Source organism: Taudactylus pleione, unplaced genomic scaffold (genome assembly GCF_031769625.1).
Source record: "Taudactylus pleione unplaced genomic scaffold, aTauple2 ptg000037l, whole genome shotgun sequence".
Classification (NCBI taxonomy): domain Eukaryota; kingdom Metazoa; phylum Chordata; class Amphibia; order Anura; family Myobatrachidae; genus Taudactylus; species Taudactylus pleione.
In genome coordinates, this window is record NW_028284439.1 from 6,406,982 (window position 1) to 6,424,327 (window position 17,346).

At 41.1% G+C, this 17,346-nt stretch overlaps 1 protein-coding gene across 2 annotated transcripts in view; it reads right to left on the bottom strand.

Moving 5' to 3' along the window:
- The window catches only part of ZBBX (zinc finger B-box domain containing), a 224,708-nt gene that overhangs the window by 48,888 nt on the left and 158,474 nt on the right, over positions 1 to 17,346 (bottom strand). For both annotated transcript variants that reach the window (XM_088452313.1, XM_088452312.1), the window contains exon 16: positions 16,359 to 16,521. In XM_088452313.1, coding sequence (XP_088308439.1) covers positions 16,359 to 16,521 — 163 coding nt within the window. The remainder of the gene's footprint in view (positions 1 to 16,358; positions 16,522 to 17,346) is intronic.

The window sequence follows — 17,346 nt, forward strand, 5'->3', positions numbered from 1 at the left end:
CCTGGCAACAGATTGGACAGATAACACTGGGGAACAGTCAATCTGGTTGATTTGAATGAAAATTTGGTAATGTATGGGAGCAAATGGCAATCAACCATTTGCTCCCAAACGCCGGAAAACTGACAATAACGGTCATTCTGACAAACTGATTCAAGGAAATGGATTTAACCAGTATGTCTGAACAACCATTTCTTTCTGTCTTCAAGTGTTTGGAAACAAATGGTTGATTGACATTTGCTCCTATACATTACTAGATTTTGTTCCAACTTGTCACGTTGGACAGATAATCTTAAAAGGGTATATATACTAAAGGTCGATTTTTATAAATTTAAAATCCATAAAAATCAAGCAATATCGATGTTGTGTATCTGGGGCTAAATCACACATTTACTAATTATTAATAAACCAAATCAAAATTGTCTGCTAGTAAAAGTGTGACACAACATCGATGTTGATCAATTTTAAATCTTTTTTTTAAAGCTTTAGTATATACACCGCATAGATTGTACCTAGTTTTACATTTACCATGTTTCATTTACCAGAGCAGTCAAACCTTACCTGATCTAGGTGTGAGTTACCATTTTTGCATTAATTTGATATAGAACAAATATACTATTTGCAGCATCTGTGATCTTTACCAAAACAAACATAAACCACAAACATTTACCAAGTCAGGGGGTAATAACATCTTCCTTCACTGTGCCAGCAATCGCAACATAAACTAACAGTAACATGCAAAGATTTTTGCATTTAAAACACATACAAGTGTTTAATTCTTTTTGTTAACACACATCTACTATAATTAAGAAATGACTGATTGTACAGCTATACTGTACCTGTTCATTAGCACCCTAAACATTTGTTTAGTTCTATTAATGTTATAATGTGATACTGAAATGTGCTTTGAATATGAGACCAGGAATCCGCAAATATAGTACAGCATCAGGGTCAATAAAACAGGACAGGGCTTATGCATAATATGTATATTAACTGTCATACTTCCATCTTTTATTCTATCTGATGTAAAAGCAACAGATATATAATTTAGATACCTCTACACGTGCTTTCGACTCATATCAAAAGTATGTGCAATGTTAACAGATGATTAAATAATGCATTTCACAGGGTGATTCCCTTCAGAGTCATACTATTTGACCTTATCTTCTCATTCTACATGACTGTTGTGTAGACCCTTTCTTAGCAGGTTATTGATTCCATGGTGACTGCATGATTGTTATAGACATCCTTCACAACTGACAAACACGCACTTACAGATGTAAGTGAAGTGTGTGTCTAGGGAACCAATCTAGCAACATCGATGTATGGTTGTAGAGCTTAGTTGAAGCATGTCATTGGGACTCATGCAGTTAGCAGCACATACAGACATAATTGCCAGCCTGTGCTATAGAAAGTAATAGTTCTCAGATAAAACTGCCCTCTCCACTCTTATTCCCCAGTAAACCCACCCTTCCATCCCTCATTGGACTCTCCCCTCCACCCCTGTCCCACAATTACCAGATTCTCCTACACTTTTATGACATTGGATATAAAGTGTCAGTACTTGATGAATGTATTGCTGCAAACGATTATATCATTTGACAAAAAGATGCTCAGAATTATGATCCACCATTGCCTGCAGGTGTGGTATGTAGCTTTGACGGTCACAATGTCGACATTCATTATGAACATGGCTGTAATGTTGACATTGAACATGTTCACATTCAGCATGTCGATAATTCATGTTGACATTGTAGTGTTCTTCTAATTCTGACCCTAAGCCTAACAGCAACCATACCCAAACCCTAGCGCTAACTCTTCTGGAAATGTCTACATTTTGCAGGTGTCAGTATTAAAGATGTCAATGTTGACATCTTCAACGTCACCCTTCCACTGTCGATATTGTGAAAGTCAACATGCTGAACACCAACATTGTGACTGCATACTACCCTGCTACCACTTACAGGGTGCTGCAGTTATGGATAACAGGAAGGTGCACAATGATTTATTCTCTTCTAATGACACTCATTTTATATATTACAAACATGGAGAGAACATATAAACTCTACATATGCAACACATCCATGGCCATAGCTTTCCCAAATATCCGTCCCTGTCTTAAGCTATTTTTACTATCTTATTTACTGATAAAGAAATAAAGACAATTTGATTTTAAAACAGTCACGCAGTTAAAGAAAAACAAAAAAACACACACATTCAATTAATACGAAAGAAAGTAAAAATGGTAGTGAAATAAAATCCTTTATTCAACATGCACATATATGATTTAGACTCTAGAAGCTGGATCCAAAGTAAGATTAATAAACTAAATTTTAAAGTTACATTACAATTAAAATTGTATGAGGCAGTACTTCCAAATGTATGCTCAGATAATAAGTGAAATAAAAGTTTGGCATTCAAGGAACACAAGAACAAGCTGGGTAATTGGTACAGTAGTGGCCATAAAGTACTCATTATAATATTTTTACTGTATCAGAAAGGAGACTTCCTGGGTTCTTTTATTTATTTTTCTTGCAGGAATGAAAGGTTTTCTGTTTGTTATTTTAAAGGAGATGTATCCCACGCTGCTTGTTTGAGACCTAATTACCACATATTTTAGCCAAAGAAAGAAACTCAAGAGAATCATTCATGTTTACGATTATTGTTGTTTCCTTATCATTTATTTAGTTTGAATGTACTTTCTTTTTTACTGTTTTTTGTTTTGTTTTCATTTGTTTGGTTTTTTTTACAGTTTTTGGGTTATTTTTCACACCCACAAAGAGGATTGATTATTTGCTATATTATCCTTGTAAAAATTGCAGGAATGATAAACAAATTATCCTAAGTGTAGAAGAAGAGGTGAAGTATAAAAATAAAGTAGACATCATAATACTGTGTATTTTTCATAAAATGGGGATAAAACATGCAGCTATTCTATTTTGGTTTCTGAACATTTTATGAAGCAGAAAGACATACAAATAATACAAAAATATGTTTTGGAAATCCTGAGCTTGCCACCTACTAGATACATTTGATCTAATATGCTGAGGTTTTGCTTTGTCTGTGCTCAGCATGTATTTTCAAAACTGTGTTGAAAAGAATTGTACATAGCTGTTCAATAAACGGCTGCCAGGTAATGATGCAGCATTTGTGGCTTTCCACTCTGATTATACGACTCATCCTGTATAAAACCTGCGTTGTGCCACAACTGTGACCAAACTTGCCAGAAGTTGTAGTATAACAATATTTGATGGCATGGGCTGCTTGTACTGTTATCATAGCTACTTAAATTTAACGCTGTGTACCAAAATCTATCCAACGTGCTCCAACACTTGTCATTTTCTCTGCCATCATCCAAATGTATTTTCCATTAGCTGAACATCTTTCTAAATAATAAATGTACATGTCGAGTTTATATATTGGTAATTTATAACATAGGAATCTTCTCATGTGATCTAGGAATGCCCAGATATTGAAACAAAGTGATACAAATTGTACACAATAAGGGTTATATTTACTAAAGTGAAGGTTTTTAGAAGTGGAGTTGTTGTTCAAAGCAACCAATTAGATTCTACTTGTCATTGATCTAGCACCTTCTAGAAGATAATAGCCAGAATCTGATTGGTTGCTATGGGCAACAACTCCACTTCTAAAAATCTCACTTTAGTAAATATACCCCTAAGATGGGAGATACTAGATCTCCCTGACATAGTGGTATACAATGGTTGGGGACTCTGTTCCTGACAAATATAAATGTATACTGTTGAGGATTATGATACTCTTCTACCTTAAGGAAAGGCAATATACTGCGCTTAAATACCCCAGTCAGGACATTAATTCAAACACACGTAAAAAATTAATAGGTTTAATTACCCGCACTTATTGTTCAGAAAAAGTACATAAAATTACATAGACATAAATACCAATAAATACACAACCTAATGGAATATATATCATACTGATAACAATATAGATAGTGTTAATGTTATATCAGCTTGAAAAAGGCTACGACAGTAGCCGAAATGTGCGTTGCTGCTCTCCTTGTTTTTTTGGACTTGTACCCTCAGCATACACCTACTGCCAGCACCAAGCCGACTTTTGATCTATTAATTTGGGGACCCACGCGGCTACAGAGACTGACGGCATATGGGAGTGTTATCCCATTGAGGTACGGGACTCCCTTCAAGTGCGGGTATTACATTCTACCAACGCCACCTGAGGTTGCTGATGAGAGGTTACGGCAAGTATTAAAACTCTCAATAATACACCAGACCTCCATTTCCAGCTGGGGTGCTGGGAAATAGATGTCCTAATGTTGAAATCAAATTGACAATGATTATATGAATGCTTTGAGGTGGACTGCCGTATACTTGTCATACCACTTGCAGCAAGTGAGGATTTTATTTTGGATACAAAGTGCAATAATTCCATTGGATACATGAGACTAACTTTTTCTTATGCATAATATGTATCACATCTGATGCATCAGTGCACAATTGAGCAAATAAGCTGAATTAAATTGTGATTTTGTGTTTTACTCCAGAGACCCCTGATTGGGGATTTTTTTCCTGTTTGGGAAAGTAATATATGGTTCCTATACATAGAGTCTGATCAACTCTCTGTATTTTTTATAATACTATCTATATTGTTATCAGTATGATATATATATATTCCTTTAGATTGTGTATTTATTGGTACTTATGTCTATGTAAATTTATCTACTTTTTCTGACCATAAGTGCGGGTAATTAAACCTATTAATTTTTTACGTGTGTTTGAATTAATGTCCTGACTGGGGTATTTAAGTGCAGTATATTGCCTTTTCTGTACTGTTGTCAAGAGGTAGTAAAAAATAAGAGTTATGGTATAACATACCTTCGTTAAGTCTTTTTCTTCAAGGTCCATGGGGTCCACAGCTATTACGTTGGGGTATATGGATTCATCCAGGCCCCAAACAGTTAATCCAAGCTCTCAGTTCCCAGGATGCACCAGATCCTCCCCTATATACCCCGCCCCAGGATACAGGCAGTCAACTCGTTATAAAGCCAACCAAGAGAAGGCAAACCAGATAAGAAGGGAGGACCCATGTTCTCTAGACCAATCTCTCATCAAAGAGGGAAAACACTCAGAGATACACAGAATTACCCAATAACACCAGGTGGGTTAGGGTGGGTGTCCTGTGGACCCCATGGGCCTCGAAGAAAAAGAGTTAACAAAGGTAACTCTTATTTTCTTCTTCGAGGTCCAAGTGTGTCCACAGCTATTACGTTGGGGACATACCAAAGCAGTGCCCCTAGGGCGGGGACGCGCCTGTGTTTCAGTAGAGAGGAGAATCCTCTGCCCGAAGGAAGCATCCTGAGAGGCAAATGTGTCAAATGTGCACAATTTGACAAAGGTGTGGACGGAAGACCACATGGCTGCCTTGCATGTTTGTTCCATAGAGGCTCCACGACGCACCGTCCACGATGGTCCCACTGATCGAGTAGAATGTGCTGTGACGGTGTTCGGCACAACAAGATCAGCTTGTGTGTACGCTTGAGAAATTGTCATATGCAACCATCTGGCCAAGTCTGTCTGTTAGCTGGCCAGCCTCGCTTATGACAGTCATACAACACGAATAAAAAAACCTTACTCCTAATCGAGTTGATGGGATCTACATAGATGCGTAATGCACAAACATCATCCAGTAATGATTCAGTAGCCGAAAGGTGTGAAGCTTGCAAAGCCAGAACCACAATTTCATAAATTTCCCATGAAACCGGGAAACCCCCTAAGAAGATAACCGGCCCTAGTACGAAGAACAGCTCTATCCTGATGAAATATCATCAAAGGAGAGGGAAAAGACAGGGCTGCTAAATCAGAGACCCTACGGGCAGAAGCGATAGCCAGAAGAAACTGTCTTCGCTGTCAACCACTTTAGGTCTACTGATTTCATGGTTAAAATAAAGGAGCCTGCAAAGTCCTGAGAGCCAATACCAAACCCCACGGGCTACCGGGGGGGGAAAAGGGAGGCAGAAACCTCAGAACACTCTGAAAAAATATCCTAACGTCAGGCCAATGGGGCGATCCTTTGCTGAAACCATCTAAAAGTGCAGAAGCCCGAACTCTCAGGGTGGCCAGACGGAGACCCCGGTCCAAACCAGCTTGACAACAAGAAAACACTTGAGAACCCTAACCACCCTAGGGTCACCTTTCCTCAGTTTACACCGCTGAAACTACAAGTGACAAATTTTGTAATAAATGTAGCCAGAGGAAGGTTTCTGTGCCCTTTGAATTACAAAATTTGAAAAAGTTTTCCGTTTAAGATAGAGGTCTTAAGAGCCACGCCGTCAAAGACAGACGAGGAAGATCTGGATACAGGCAGGGACCTTGAGTATTAACAGGTACAGCCTTGGAGGAAAAGGTCACGGAGTGTCTGTGGAGAAACTCTGTAGGTCGGGTGAACCAATGGCGTCTGGGCCAAGCAGGGGCTCAGTATTATTGTTGCACTCTCCTGCTTCTATTTCCCAATAACCCTTGGAATAAGGGAAACCCGGAAGAAACAAAATACGCCAGTCTGAAGTTTCACTGACCCGAGGCATGAGGTCTACCACTGAAGTCCCATCTGTCCACAAGGCTCCGAAACCCCTGTGGATGAACAGCCCACTCTCTGGCATGTATATCCTGCTGGCTTAGGAAGTCCGCTTCCAAATTGAGGACTCCTGGTGTGAACACAGCTGATCTCGCTGGAAAATGACATTCTGCCCAAATCAGAATGTTTGATACTTTTGCCATGACAGCCTGGCTCCATGTGTCTTCCTGATGGATGAGGTAGGCTACTGCGGTAGCGTTGTTGGTTTGTACTTGGACAGGCCTGCTCCTTTAGCATTTCCTGAGCTTTGAACAATCGCTCTTTAATACTGCCTTTAGTTCCAGGACGTTTACGGACAGACTGCTTTCCATTGTCGTCCATTTCCCTGAAATGTGTGTTGACCTGTCCCTGCTCCTCATCCGCGGAGGCTGGCACAGTTTGTGAGGAGTACCCAATCAGAATCCAGAATGGGCGACCCTTGTTGAGATGGTACATCTGCAACCACCATGACAGGGACAGTCGCCATAGGAAACAGGTCTTCCTCTCCTGAGAGTGACTTTAGAGAGGAGACCCGTGTATCTCCCTAATCACCAGAAGATGTCCAGAATCTGAGGGCTGGATGGCGTGTGAGACCGACCGCCTTCTGGTTATTGGCTGTACTGGCCTATCTGATGGCTGCAGTTGCTGGAAAGCTGCTGAGGATGAAGCCATCTTTGACCAGAGTGAGTATACATGTCCCATCAGGATGGATGCATAGGGGGCATAAATATAGTAGGTTGCAGCTGCTGACGGTACCCCATTATCAGGGCCCGTGTAGGAGCCGCCAATCTGACTGCAACTTGCACCCTGTTCTGGCAAAGGCAACCCAAGGAGCCTCCTGCCACATAATCCATCTTGTATTAAATCCTGTGAGGACATCGCTTACAGGTCATACATAACACCCGCTCAGGGCCTTCTGCCATCTGTCTTTCAGTTTCTTTGGATATCTCTAAAGTTATCCAAAGTCTGAGTATCAATGTGACAATCGCTTCACACTCAATATATATATCCCACACCTGTCGTAGAGGGTGAATGAGGAGAAACCCCCGTGATAGCTTATGACTGACAAGCCAGCATAGCACGGCAGATTTCATAAGTCATATGAAATGCACATAGATATAAAATCTGATATATATATATATATATATATACATATACACACACACACTAAACTCTCTAGTCAACTATCAAACAAGAGTAGGACATAGAGCTCTATATGACCTGATCACTGCAGGAGAGGCATACAGGGACCGACCCTACCTCTTGAGCACACAGCCGCCTAGAGCACATGAGAGTGCCCCCTCTCCGACTCATATAGAGGGATATATATATTTGCAATAAGTTCTTAGTCAACTATCAACAGCACACAAGGCTGAGTAGGATATAAATTGCTGTACAACCTGACCATCCAAGGAGAGGTACACAGGGAGATGAACCAAGCCTCCTGAGAAATATTTGCAAGTAACCTACAACAAGTGTAGGGTTAATAATGCCCAGCGAACGCATTCACAGAAAACATACATATGAAGCACTCTGTAACCCATTACTGGGGTTTTTAGGAAGAAAAAAGTAAAAACTTTCAATAGTAGCATAAGTTCACATCAGTTTGGCAAGATCTTCAGGCATATATTGCCAAATAGATACTGAATCACAATCAACCCAAGTTGGTAGGATTCCTAGTAACAAGGGATAGGGATAGACCAACTTCCCTCCCCCCCCCCCCCCTCGCACCTGTAGTAGAGGGTTATGAAGTGAAACAGCAGTGATAGGTTACAACTGACAGTTATTTACAGATAAAAAGGCAGCACCACACACAGCAGATATTCATAAGTCACATACAATGCATATATAGTCCCTTTATATGAGTATATGCATTTTAAGTCCTTAGTTTACTACGAACACCCTTAGGCCTAGTAGAATATAGAGCTCTGTATGACCTGTCCTATGGCACCTGTAGTAGAGGGCTATAAGGAGAGACAGCAGTGATAGGTTAAACGTTGTAACACACACAGCTTTCAAAAAGTCACAAATAATGCATATATAAATACTCTTAGCAGAGTCTATTCAATTCAAGCTCCCAATGAACTACTAACAGCCTGAAGCTTAGTAGCATATGGAGCTTATAACAGAGGGGCCTCTGCCACCTGTTTTTCAGACTCCTCAGACATAATCAATTATCCATGCAAGGAACTGAGCACACACGTGACAATGCTTCTCCCCTAAACACCCCACACCTGTTGCTGAGGCAATAAGGAGAAATAGTAGTGATAGGTTAATACTTTGTAACACACACACACAGATTTCAAACAAGTTACAAATAATGCATATATATATATATATATATATATATATATACACACACACACACACACACACTCAGCAGAGCTTATGCAATTTAGGCTCCTCAATGAACTACGAGCAGCCTTAAGCTTAGTAGCATATGGAGCTTCTGTATGACCGGTCCCAAGGGAGAGGCATACAGGGAGACTGACCCAATATCTCCTGAGTAACAGCCACGGAGAGCACCCAGGAGTGGTCTGTGGCAGACTCATAAAGCTGGAGGCTGGGCGGAGCAACCCAAATTCGGGAAACCTCGTGAGGGCCGTAGTTCGGGTTGGGGAAGGGGGCGCTAGGGAAGCGTACCTCCCCTATGCTGCATGGACCCACCCGGCACACTGACATGGCCGCCGCCATAGCCCCCGGCAGTCAGGCACATCAAGTCCCGGTGGTCTAGTGAAGGGAGGCAGACGGCGCTGGCACCCCACTACAGCAGTCCCCCGGCCAGTCTCCATGCCAGAGGACGGACTGCTCGTGACTGCATCGTCAGCGGGTGCCCGCAATCACACTTACCCGCATCCCCTGTAGCCGGTCACGGTCCAGAGCAAATGCCCCTGCCGAAAGTACAAGTCGTTAGACCAGTGTTGCGGCGCCGGTAGGAGGTAGGTGGAGCAGATGATACGCGCGTCTCCTATCAGACGCCTAGCTACACAGCACGTCACCTGCCCCGAGAAAAAAAAAACTAGCGCGGTGCCTTCTCGCACCAAACAGAACAACTGACTGCCTGTAACCAGGGGCGGGGTATATCATGGAGGACCTGGTGCATTCTGGGAACTGAGAGCTTGAATTAACTGTTTGGTGCCTGGATGAATCCATATACCCAACGTAATAGCTGTGGACCCCATGGACCATGAAGAAGAAACCTCTTTTACTGCTCCATAAATACTTGTTTCCCTGATCTGGGTAAGCAGTGTTTTTTCTTATTTGTATTTGGTATACTCTTCGACCTTAAAACAATATTGTTAAGCTGTAGAGAATCCAGTCTTCCTTCACTATCTATATGGGCTAATCTAGTAAATTAGAAGTTGAGAATTGGTAAGTATATTTCAAAGTTTGACCAACAGGTCTATTTAAATTAGGTATTCAATTTAAAAACTGCCAGTCCAGAAAGGGGATTGGTTGTCTGGTCACCTCTCAACTCGAACCACAGAAAAATAAGATACTATTATATCATCATTACTGCCGACCTCAATGTGTTTTTGTTAAAAAAAAATCTACTAAACTACATTAGATCTTTAATAAATTGGTTTAGCAACGAAAAAAACTAAGTCAGCTTGGCGCTAGTAAAAGTTTATATATAAATGTATAAAAGTATAAATATGAGTGAAAAACCGGTGACATACTGAGTCAGGTCCGGAGGCTATAATAAAGTCAACTTGTGACCGACTTCACCTGTTTCCGTGTTAATCCAAGTCCAGCATCACCAAGCCAAGTATGGTAATTGTATTTTGGCCGGCTTTCATGTGATCAGAAATTTGGTTGTTTAAAGCAAAGTCCGGTGGATAACGAAAACAAAGAAGCAGCTTGTAGCAATGTGTAGCAGAAGTGATGATCCACTGACGCGTTTTGCTTCCAGTCCAGGAAACTTTATCAAAGAGTCATTGATAATTTTCTGATCACTTGAAAGCCGGCTGCAATACAATTGGTTCCGGTTCCAAAATTGGGAGCAACCACTTTAGCAGCCCATTCGATTAATCCTGTAAAGAGCAACAAGCACTACATTGCTGTAAGTCCTAGAGGTGATTATACCACAAGCTTCACCTCGCTTCACACGGAGGACTTAAAAATATACATTTACTCTGCGCAAAAACCTGGAGGTCGGAGATGATGGATTAATATTACTATGATCCGGTGAGATCACGGTGTCTTTGGACATTTTTCATATGTTTTAAAAGTTTATGTGATTCCCAGCAGGGATCGTTTTTATATACAGTATATAATAGGAATATAGCAGCTGCTGTTGTGTTCTTTCTACATATTACCCAGACTAGTCTGTATAGAATTCTTTTAGAGAAATATTTTTAAATATTTGTGATTGTAATATTGGGGCAAATGCTAAATAATATATAAAGAGAGATTTCTTATGATGGCCATACACGCTACAATTATCGGGGCGATCCGCCTATCGGCGGATTGCCCCGATAATTGTAGCGTGTGAGGGGGTGACCGAGGGTTATATATTGCTCGGTCGGGCATGCCGGATTGTCCAGCATGCCCGTCCGATGCGATATTTCCCGGTAAACTGTCGGCCGCATCGGGCAGTGTATGCCCAGCCGCGGCCGACAGACAAACATTTCCTGTGTTACTTCCCATGGAAGGAACAGGGAAATGTCTCCTCCCCCGGGGGCGGAGCGTGGATGTCGGGCTGATACACTGTGAGATATCTCGCAGTGTATGCCGCTGACATCTGCGGTCTGGCAGGCTGTCAGATAAAGTGTCTGTTGGTCTGACAGGCATTTTATCTGGACGTGTATGCCCAGCATAAATCATATATTTGGTGTCTTGACTCTATTTTATGCCATGCCCAGTTATTAATTAATTTAATATTTGAATTGGTCATTTATAAGCGCAACACCAACATTCTTCTTATAAATTGGTTTAGGTTTCTAGAAATTTGCTTAACATATGTAACCTAAGGATAAACAAACACCAATCCTCTCTAGCTCTGAGAAGCAGGTGTCTTAAAGCAAGAGGTATGAATATGGTGGATAGATGGCTGCCCTAATATGTCAAGTGTTGTATACTTCAAAGTTTTAAGGCTAAATGTAATAGCCTCCGAACTTCCGACGCTGCAGGGATTTATGCGAGTCTTCCCATATTTTTAAAGTGACAAGCCTTTTAAGAACTAAACCAAGCTGGTTTAACCTAAAAATACGGGAGACTTGCATAAATCCCTGCAGCATCGGAAGTTTGGAGGCTATTACATTTAACCCTTAAAGTTAAAATACATAAAATGAGAGATTTATCCAAACACATGAAGAAGTAATATAGGGGGGAAACAAATGATGTCCTCTAGTGTAGTAATTTCAGCGAGACCATAAGTATGCGTCAAACTGTGCTAACTATTAAAAAGTGATAATTAATATATTAGAATCAATATAATTTATATAGCAATAGTTCATATAAGTTCCACAGTATAACTTGCGAGTTATCCCTCTGAGTCCAGAACCTGATGTAAAGGATAAAATGTGTTGGGAGTTTTCTGCTTTGCACTCCTTCTCCTCTCTGGTGACACTTGGATTATTTCCTAAATCCAGATACTGTAAACACACTTTTTATTTTTCTATTGATATACGCATATTCATTGTTGTTGTTTGGTGTAAATAAATTGTGTAAAACATATTACACTATATTGTTTTTTCTCTTTTCCTCTATATTTGGACCAATACATGTCTATGGAAGGAGGAGTGTTGCCAGTATTGGTTGTTTGATGAGCAAGAAGCAAGTTCATTTCTGGTACAAAGTTACTTTTACCTTTGATGTGCTTCATCTAATTAGCACTTTATTTGTTTACACCTTGGATAGAGCACCTGTCACGGCCAGGGTACTTCAGCATGGCGCTAGGCGGGTGTTACCTGTGAGGTCGTTGTGGCACGGGCTGTCTGGTGGCGGAGCCGATATCTGGCGGGCGGCTTTGGCTGCGCGCGTTGTTGTGCGGGCCTGTTGTCAGTCTGCGCTGGTAAGGCCTGGCGGCGTCTCCGTTCCGTTTGGCATGGGCGCCGCCATTTTGCCTTCTGGCCGTGTGATGCAGCTGGCCAATCCTGGTGAGTCACATGTTCCCTCCGGCCAGTAACAGCACGGCATGGGGTATTTAGGAAGGGTCAGTGCCTTCCTTCTTTGCCAGTGCAACATGTATCTCAGCCTAGCTGAGAGGGAGTTCTCTGTGCTTATCCTGTTCCTGTGTAATTCGCTGTCTGTCAGTCTGCCTGTCAGCTCCTAGCTTCCGCTGGACTACCCCGCTTCCTCCACCACCCTTGCCCATACCTGAGTGCCTGAGCCTGCTGACATCCTGCTCATTTGCCTTAGTTCACTACCTGCATACCTGGCTTATTATTTTCCTGCATCACTACCTGCATACCTGGTTGATTATTCCAGTCTCACTACCTGCACACCTGGACAGTTCTAATTGTTTCTACTTGGACATTAACCCATTACTCCCACCACAGAACTCTTGTGCACGTTTATATATACCTGGACTTTTATTTACTGCCATATTTTATGTCTACTCAAGCACCTATTAAAAAACCTAGTTTTATATTCAAACTCGCTTCTGTGATCGTTCCTGCTACCACCCCGGGTCCACAAACAACCCAGAACATAACAGCACCATAACTCACAAGCTACACTGTGGAACTTATAAGAACTACTATTTAATAAATTCATTTGATTCTAGTATACAGTAGTTATCACTTTTCAATTGTTACACAATTTAACACATGTGCACGTTATTTGTTTATGGTCTCACTAAAATTACTACACTAGGAGTGCGCCATTTTTCCCCCCCACCCCACCACCCTTTTACAGATTTTTGCCTGTTTGAACCATAGGATTCTGACTTATGGCAGCCACCCGGATATTGTAGAAGTGTTTAATACTCAGAAGCATGAATGTCAAGAAACCTTTCTATAGTTGGAACATTTTTTTAGGTTATATATATAGCATCACATCTATATTTTTTTATATTACACTGAAGTGCCAAAAGTGCCTAGTATCGTGTAGGACCCCCTCTAGCCTGGCGAAGTGCAGTAACTCGACGTGGCATCGATTCCACAAGTGGACAGAAGACCTCTGGAGAGATGTTGACCCATGCCGTCTGGATGGCTTCCCACAGCTTCCTGATATTTGTAGGTACAGGATCATGGGTGCAAAAGGACCACTCCACCACGTCCCAAAAATGCTTGATTAGATTCAAGTTGGGCAAACGTGGTGGCCACACCATTTGTTGGAACTCTCCAGAATGCTCCTGATGAAACGGTGCATTATCCTGCTGGAATATTCCATCGTTGTGGGGGTACATGAAGTCCATGATGGGGCTCCAAATGGTCATCAAGGAACATGACGTAGCGATTACCAGTCAATGACATGTTCAGGCAGACCAGCAGACCCAACCCATGGCACATGAACACACCCCACACCATTATGTTAAAACTCACTCACAAGATGCCAGATTACAGGTCTTGGCATTTCCAAGACATCAGATTACAGTGACGCCATCTAGCATTACTTACGGCACTTATGACTTATGGCACTTCAATGTAAATAATGTCTTCAGTTCTACATACAGTATATATTGACATCAGTAGGCGGATGTGCCTTGTCGATATCTCTTAGGGCAGAACAATTAACCCGTCCGCGTTTAATTACTGTGTCCAATTCAATCCGGCACCTAAAGTTGTTGTACCTTTTTCTTTGAGAGCCAAGTACATTTCATAATTACTTAAGTACTGTGTCCTAGGTTTTTAGGTAAACACCAGAACAGGGCAATGTATTTATTCAATTTGAATCACTGACAAAAGCTGCAGAGACAACAAAAAGAAGGTTTTGTATGGGCGTACAATTCACTATCAAAATACATTATGAAATATAATTACATGTTGTTCCGTTTCAACACATATGGTTTCTGATTTTAAAATAGACCATGCCAACAAAGATACACATTTTTTTCCCTTCAGTATTTTAAGTATATATTTTTCTGTATGATTAATGAGCAACAGGCCCACAGGTGAATATTAGATGAAACATAATGAAAAGATGTTCCCATTATAGGACATCTACAGTGATATATCTTGTTTCATCAATAGCCCCTTTCCAGGGCTGTATCGAGGATTGCGCAATCAGGCTGAAGGTGAGGAAGATTTACTGCCCCAACGGCTCCTTTCCTAAGCTCATGGGGTGCTTTAAAAGGTGCTCTGCACATCCTGAGGAAAAACCCTGTGCCAGGTAAAAACAATGCATTTGGTCAAGCTTTCAACTGCCTTCCTGACCATGGCCTTTCTGTGTAGCGGAGTGCCATTCCAGGCACCAGTATGGTCAAAAAGGGTGGCAAGCTGCCTCTATCAGTATCATTGGGGCAGTGACAGGGCCGTTTCTTCAGCCTGGGTGGTAGCACCAGTTGCACTCCTCATTACAGCCCTACTTATATAAATACAGCAGCAAGAGGGTGGGGACGGATAAAGTCTTGTGTGTGGTGCTGCATGTTGCTGTTCCGCCATGGAGAGTGAAGCTGGATGAGGAAGCTGCCTCCATACAGGGCTTTTAAAACAAACATTCTGTGGGGTTATAATGAGGGGTCTTCACCAAATCCAGGAGGCATAGCAACGTCCCCACAACAAAATCCATGTAAAATACTATGAGCAACACTGCGCTCTGCAAATGGAGGCATTTGTCCCGCTCAGCAGCTGGCCTGGGCACTCACTGGGCTCTTCCAACAGACCCAGGCCCAAGTTAATTAGTACATAAACCAGACCTCTCTCAGCACTCTATATAGAACTCCAGTAAGAATGATATTGTATGGGTGAAAATACCCTTTAATGGATAGCTTAATATTTCTGAGACAGTGCTTCCCACATTCCAGGTCACTGTTACAGCAGGTTATATTACAGCAATCATTTCTACCTTTATTTTTCTGCTTACATGTTGTTAAGCAAATCTAAATTGTTATATTATTTGTACACCACATAATGTCACACTTTGGAACATCATTGCACCACCAGTCAGTAAAGGCTAAGAATACAGTATGACTGTACAGTACATTAGCATGTATTATCAATTTTACCATTTGCAAAGACACGGACATTTAATCAACACCACTGTCTGCTAATGCTTACTGTATTCCTGCTGTATCTGTTCCCTTAGCAAGCTGTGCACCATAGAACTATAAAACAAACAAAAAAACAAGAACATCCCTAATTCTTTTACATTGCATTTTACTACAACCCAGTATGTATAATAAATATTAGATGAAACATAATGAAAAGATGTTCCCATTATAGAACATCTACAATGAAGTATCTTGTTTCATCAATAGCCCCTTTCCAGGGCTGTATCAAGGATTGCGTGATCAGGCTGAAGGTGCGGCACATTTACTGCCCCATCGGCTCCTTTCTCACGCTCATGGGGTGCTTTAAAAGGTGCTCTGCACATCCTTAGGACGAAAGAGGTGCCCAGCACCCAGCTTTCTGATCCCAACCTCCTCTTCTGTGATGTCATGCCGTCAAACGCACTGAGGGTGAAAAGAGCCGTCACAGGGTGAAGAAGTTCAGGCCTTGCGCCTTTTGTCCCTATTAGTAGAACTAGAAATGCCTTAGGCCCTGAAAACCTTATGGTTCAAGAGTCACCACAACCTATGACACTAGTAAAGGTTCTACTAGTGTATGAAGCAACAGGATGCTAGTCAGACATGCATGTGATCTTACCTGTAGAGGTGATCTCCTCATCTAGTGCACTGGGATCAGGGGTATTCAGTGGGCAAGGGTCAGTTTTCACCTCAGTGTGGTCAGTTTCCAAAATGAAAAATCCTTTTAATCCTTGGTATTCTGAGACTCTGTTTCTTTCTCTGAGTATAATGCTCTCAAATGGCTAAGGTAAAAAGAAAGTGACACTTAATATTGTTCTGCTTTAATGAATATTTTAAGAAATATTTATCTCAGTCATGTTAAAATCAATGACACCAGAGTACAAAATTGATAAATGTTACTTCCGTTGCTGGATGGTTACGGTCACAGACATTTATGCTTTAGAAATTATTTATCTAACCATCACATTCAGCTGCCAGCTTAATGGTGTTTTTTTATAAGGCGACAAGATGAAGAGATATACGTTTCTGATAAAGTATTCAAGATAACACATTCTCACAATCCCCTGTAGCATTTAACCAGCTGAGTATTTTAATGTTTCTCAGCTCTATCCAAACCTGTGGGTCTCCTGGTGCAGGAATAATATGTAATGGAGGTCATACTGAGCAATGCTCACCACTCTTTGACAAAACACTTACATGATAATGACACTCAATGTCTACATGCAATCTCCTGCAAGTGGGACATAATGAAAACTGGAGCACACAGACTAAGAAATTAAGGTCACCATTTTATTCCCAGCACGTGCAGTGGATTGTCATTCCTACACTCGTATAAGTATATAAGAGGATGTAAGATTCTAGCAATACTTGGCATGATATTATATGAATATGAATGTATTTTGTCACACACACTATCTATATTGCCACAGCTGATTTCCTTGTCACAGGCTGCCATATGTACTCAAATCAATATAAAGAGATGATAAAGTCAGTTGTTAGACATAAAAGCCAAAGCAATATAAAACATAAAAAAAACATTTCAAACTGTAACTTATGTCATGTTATTTTAAAGTAAAACACTTGCAGAAACTAAACAAAGATAATCC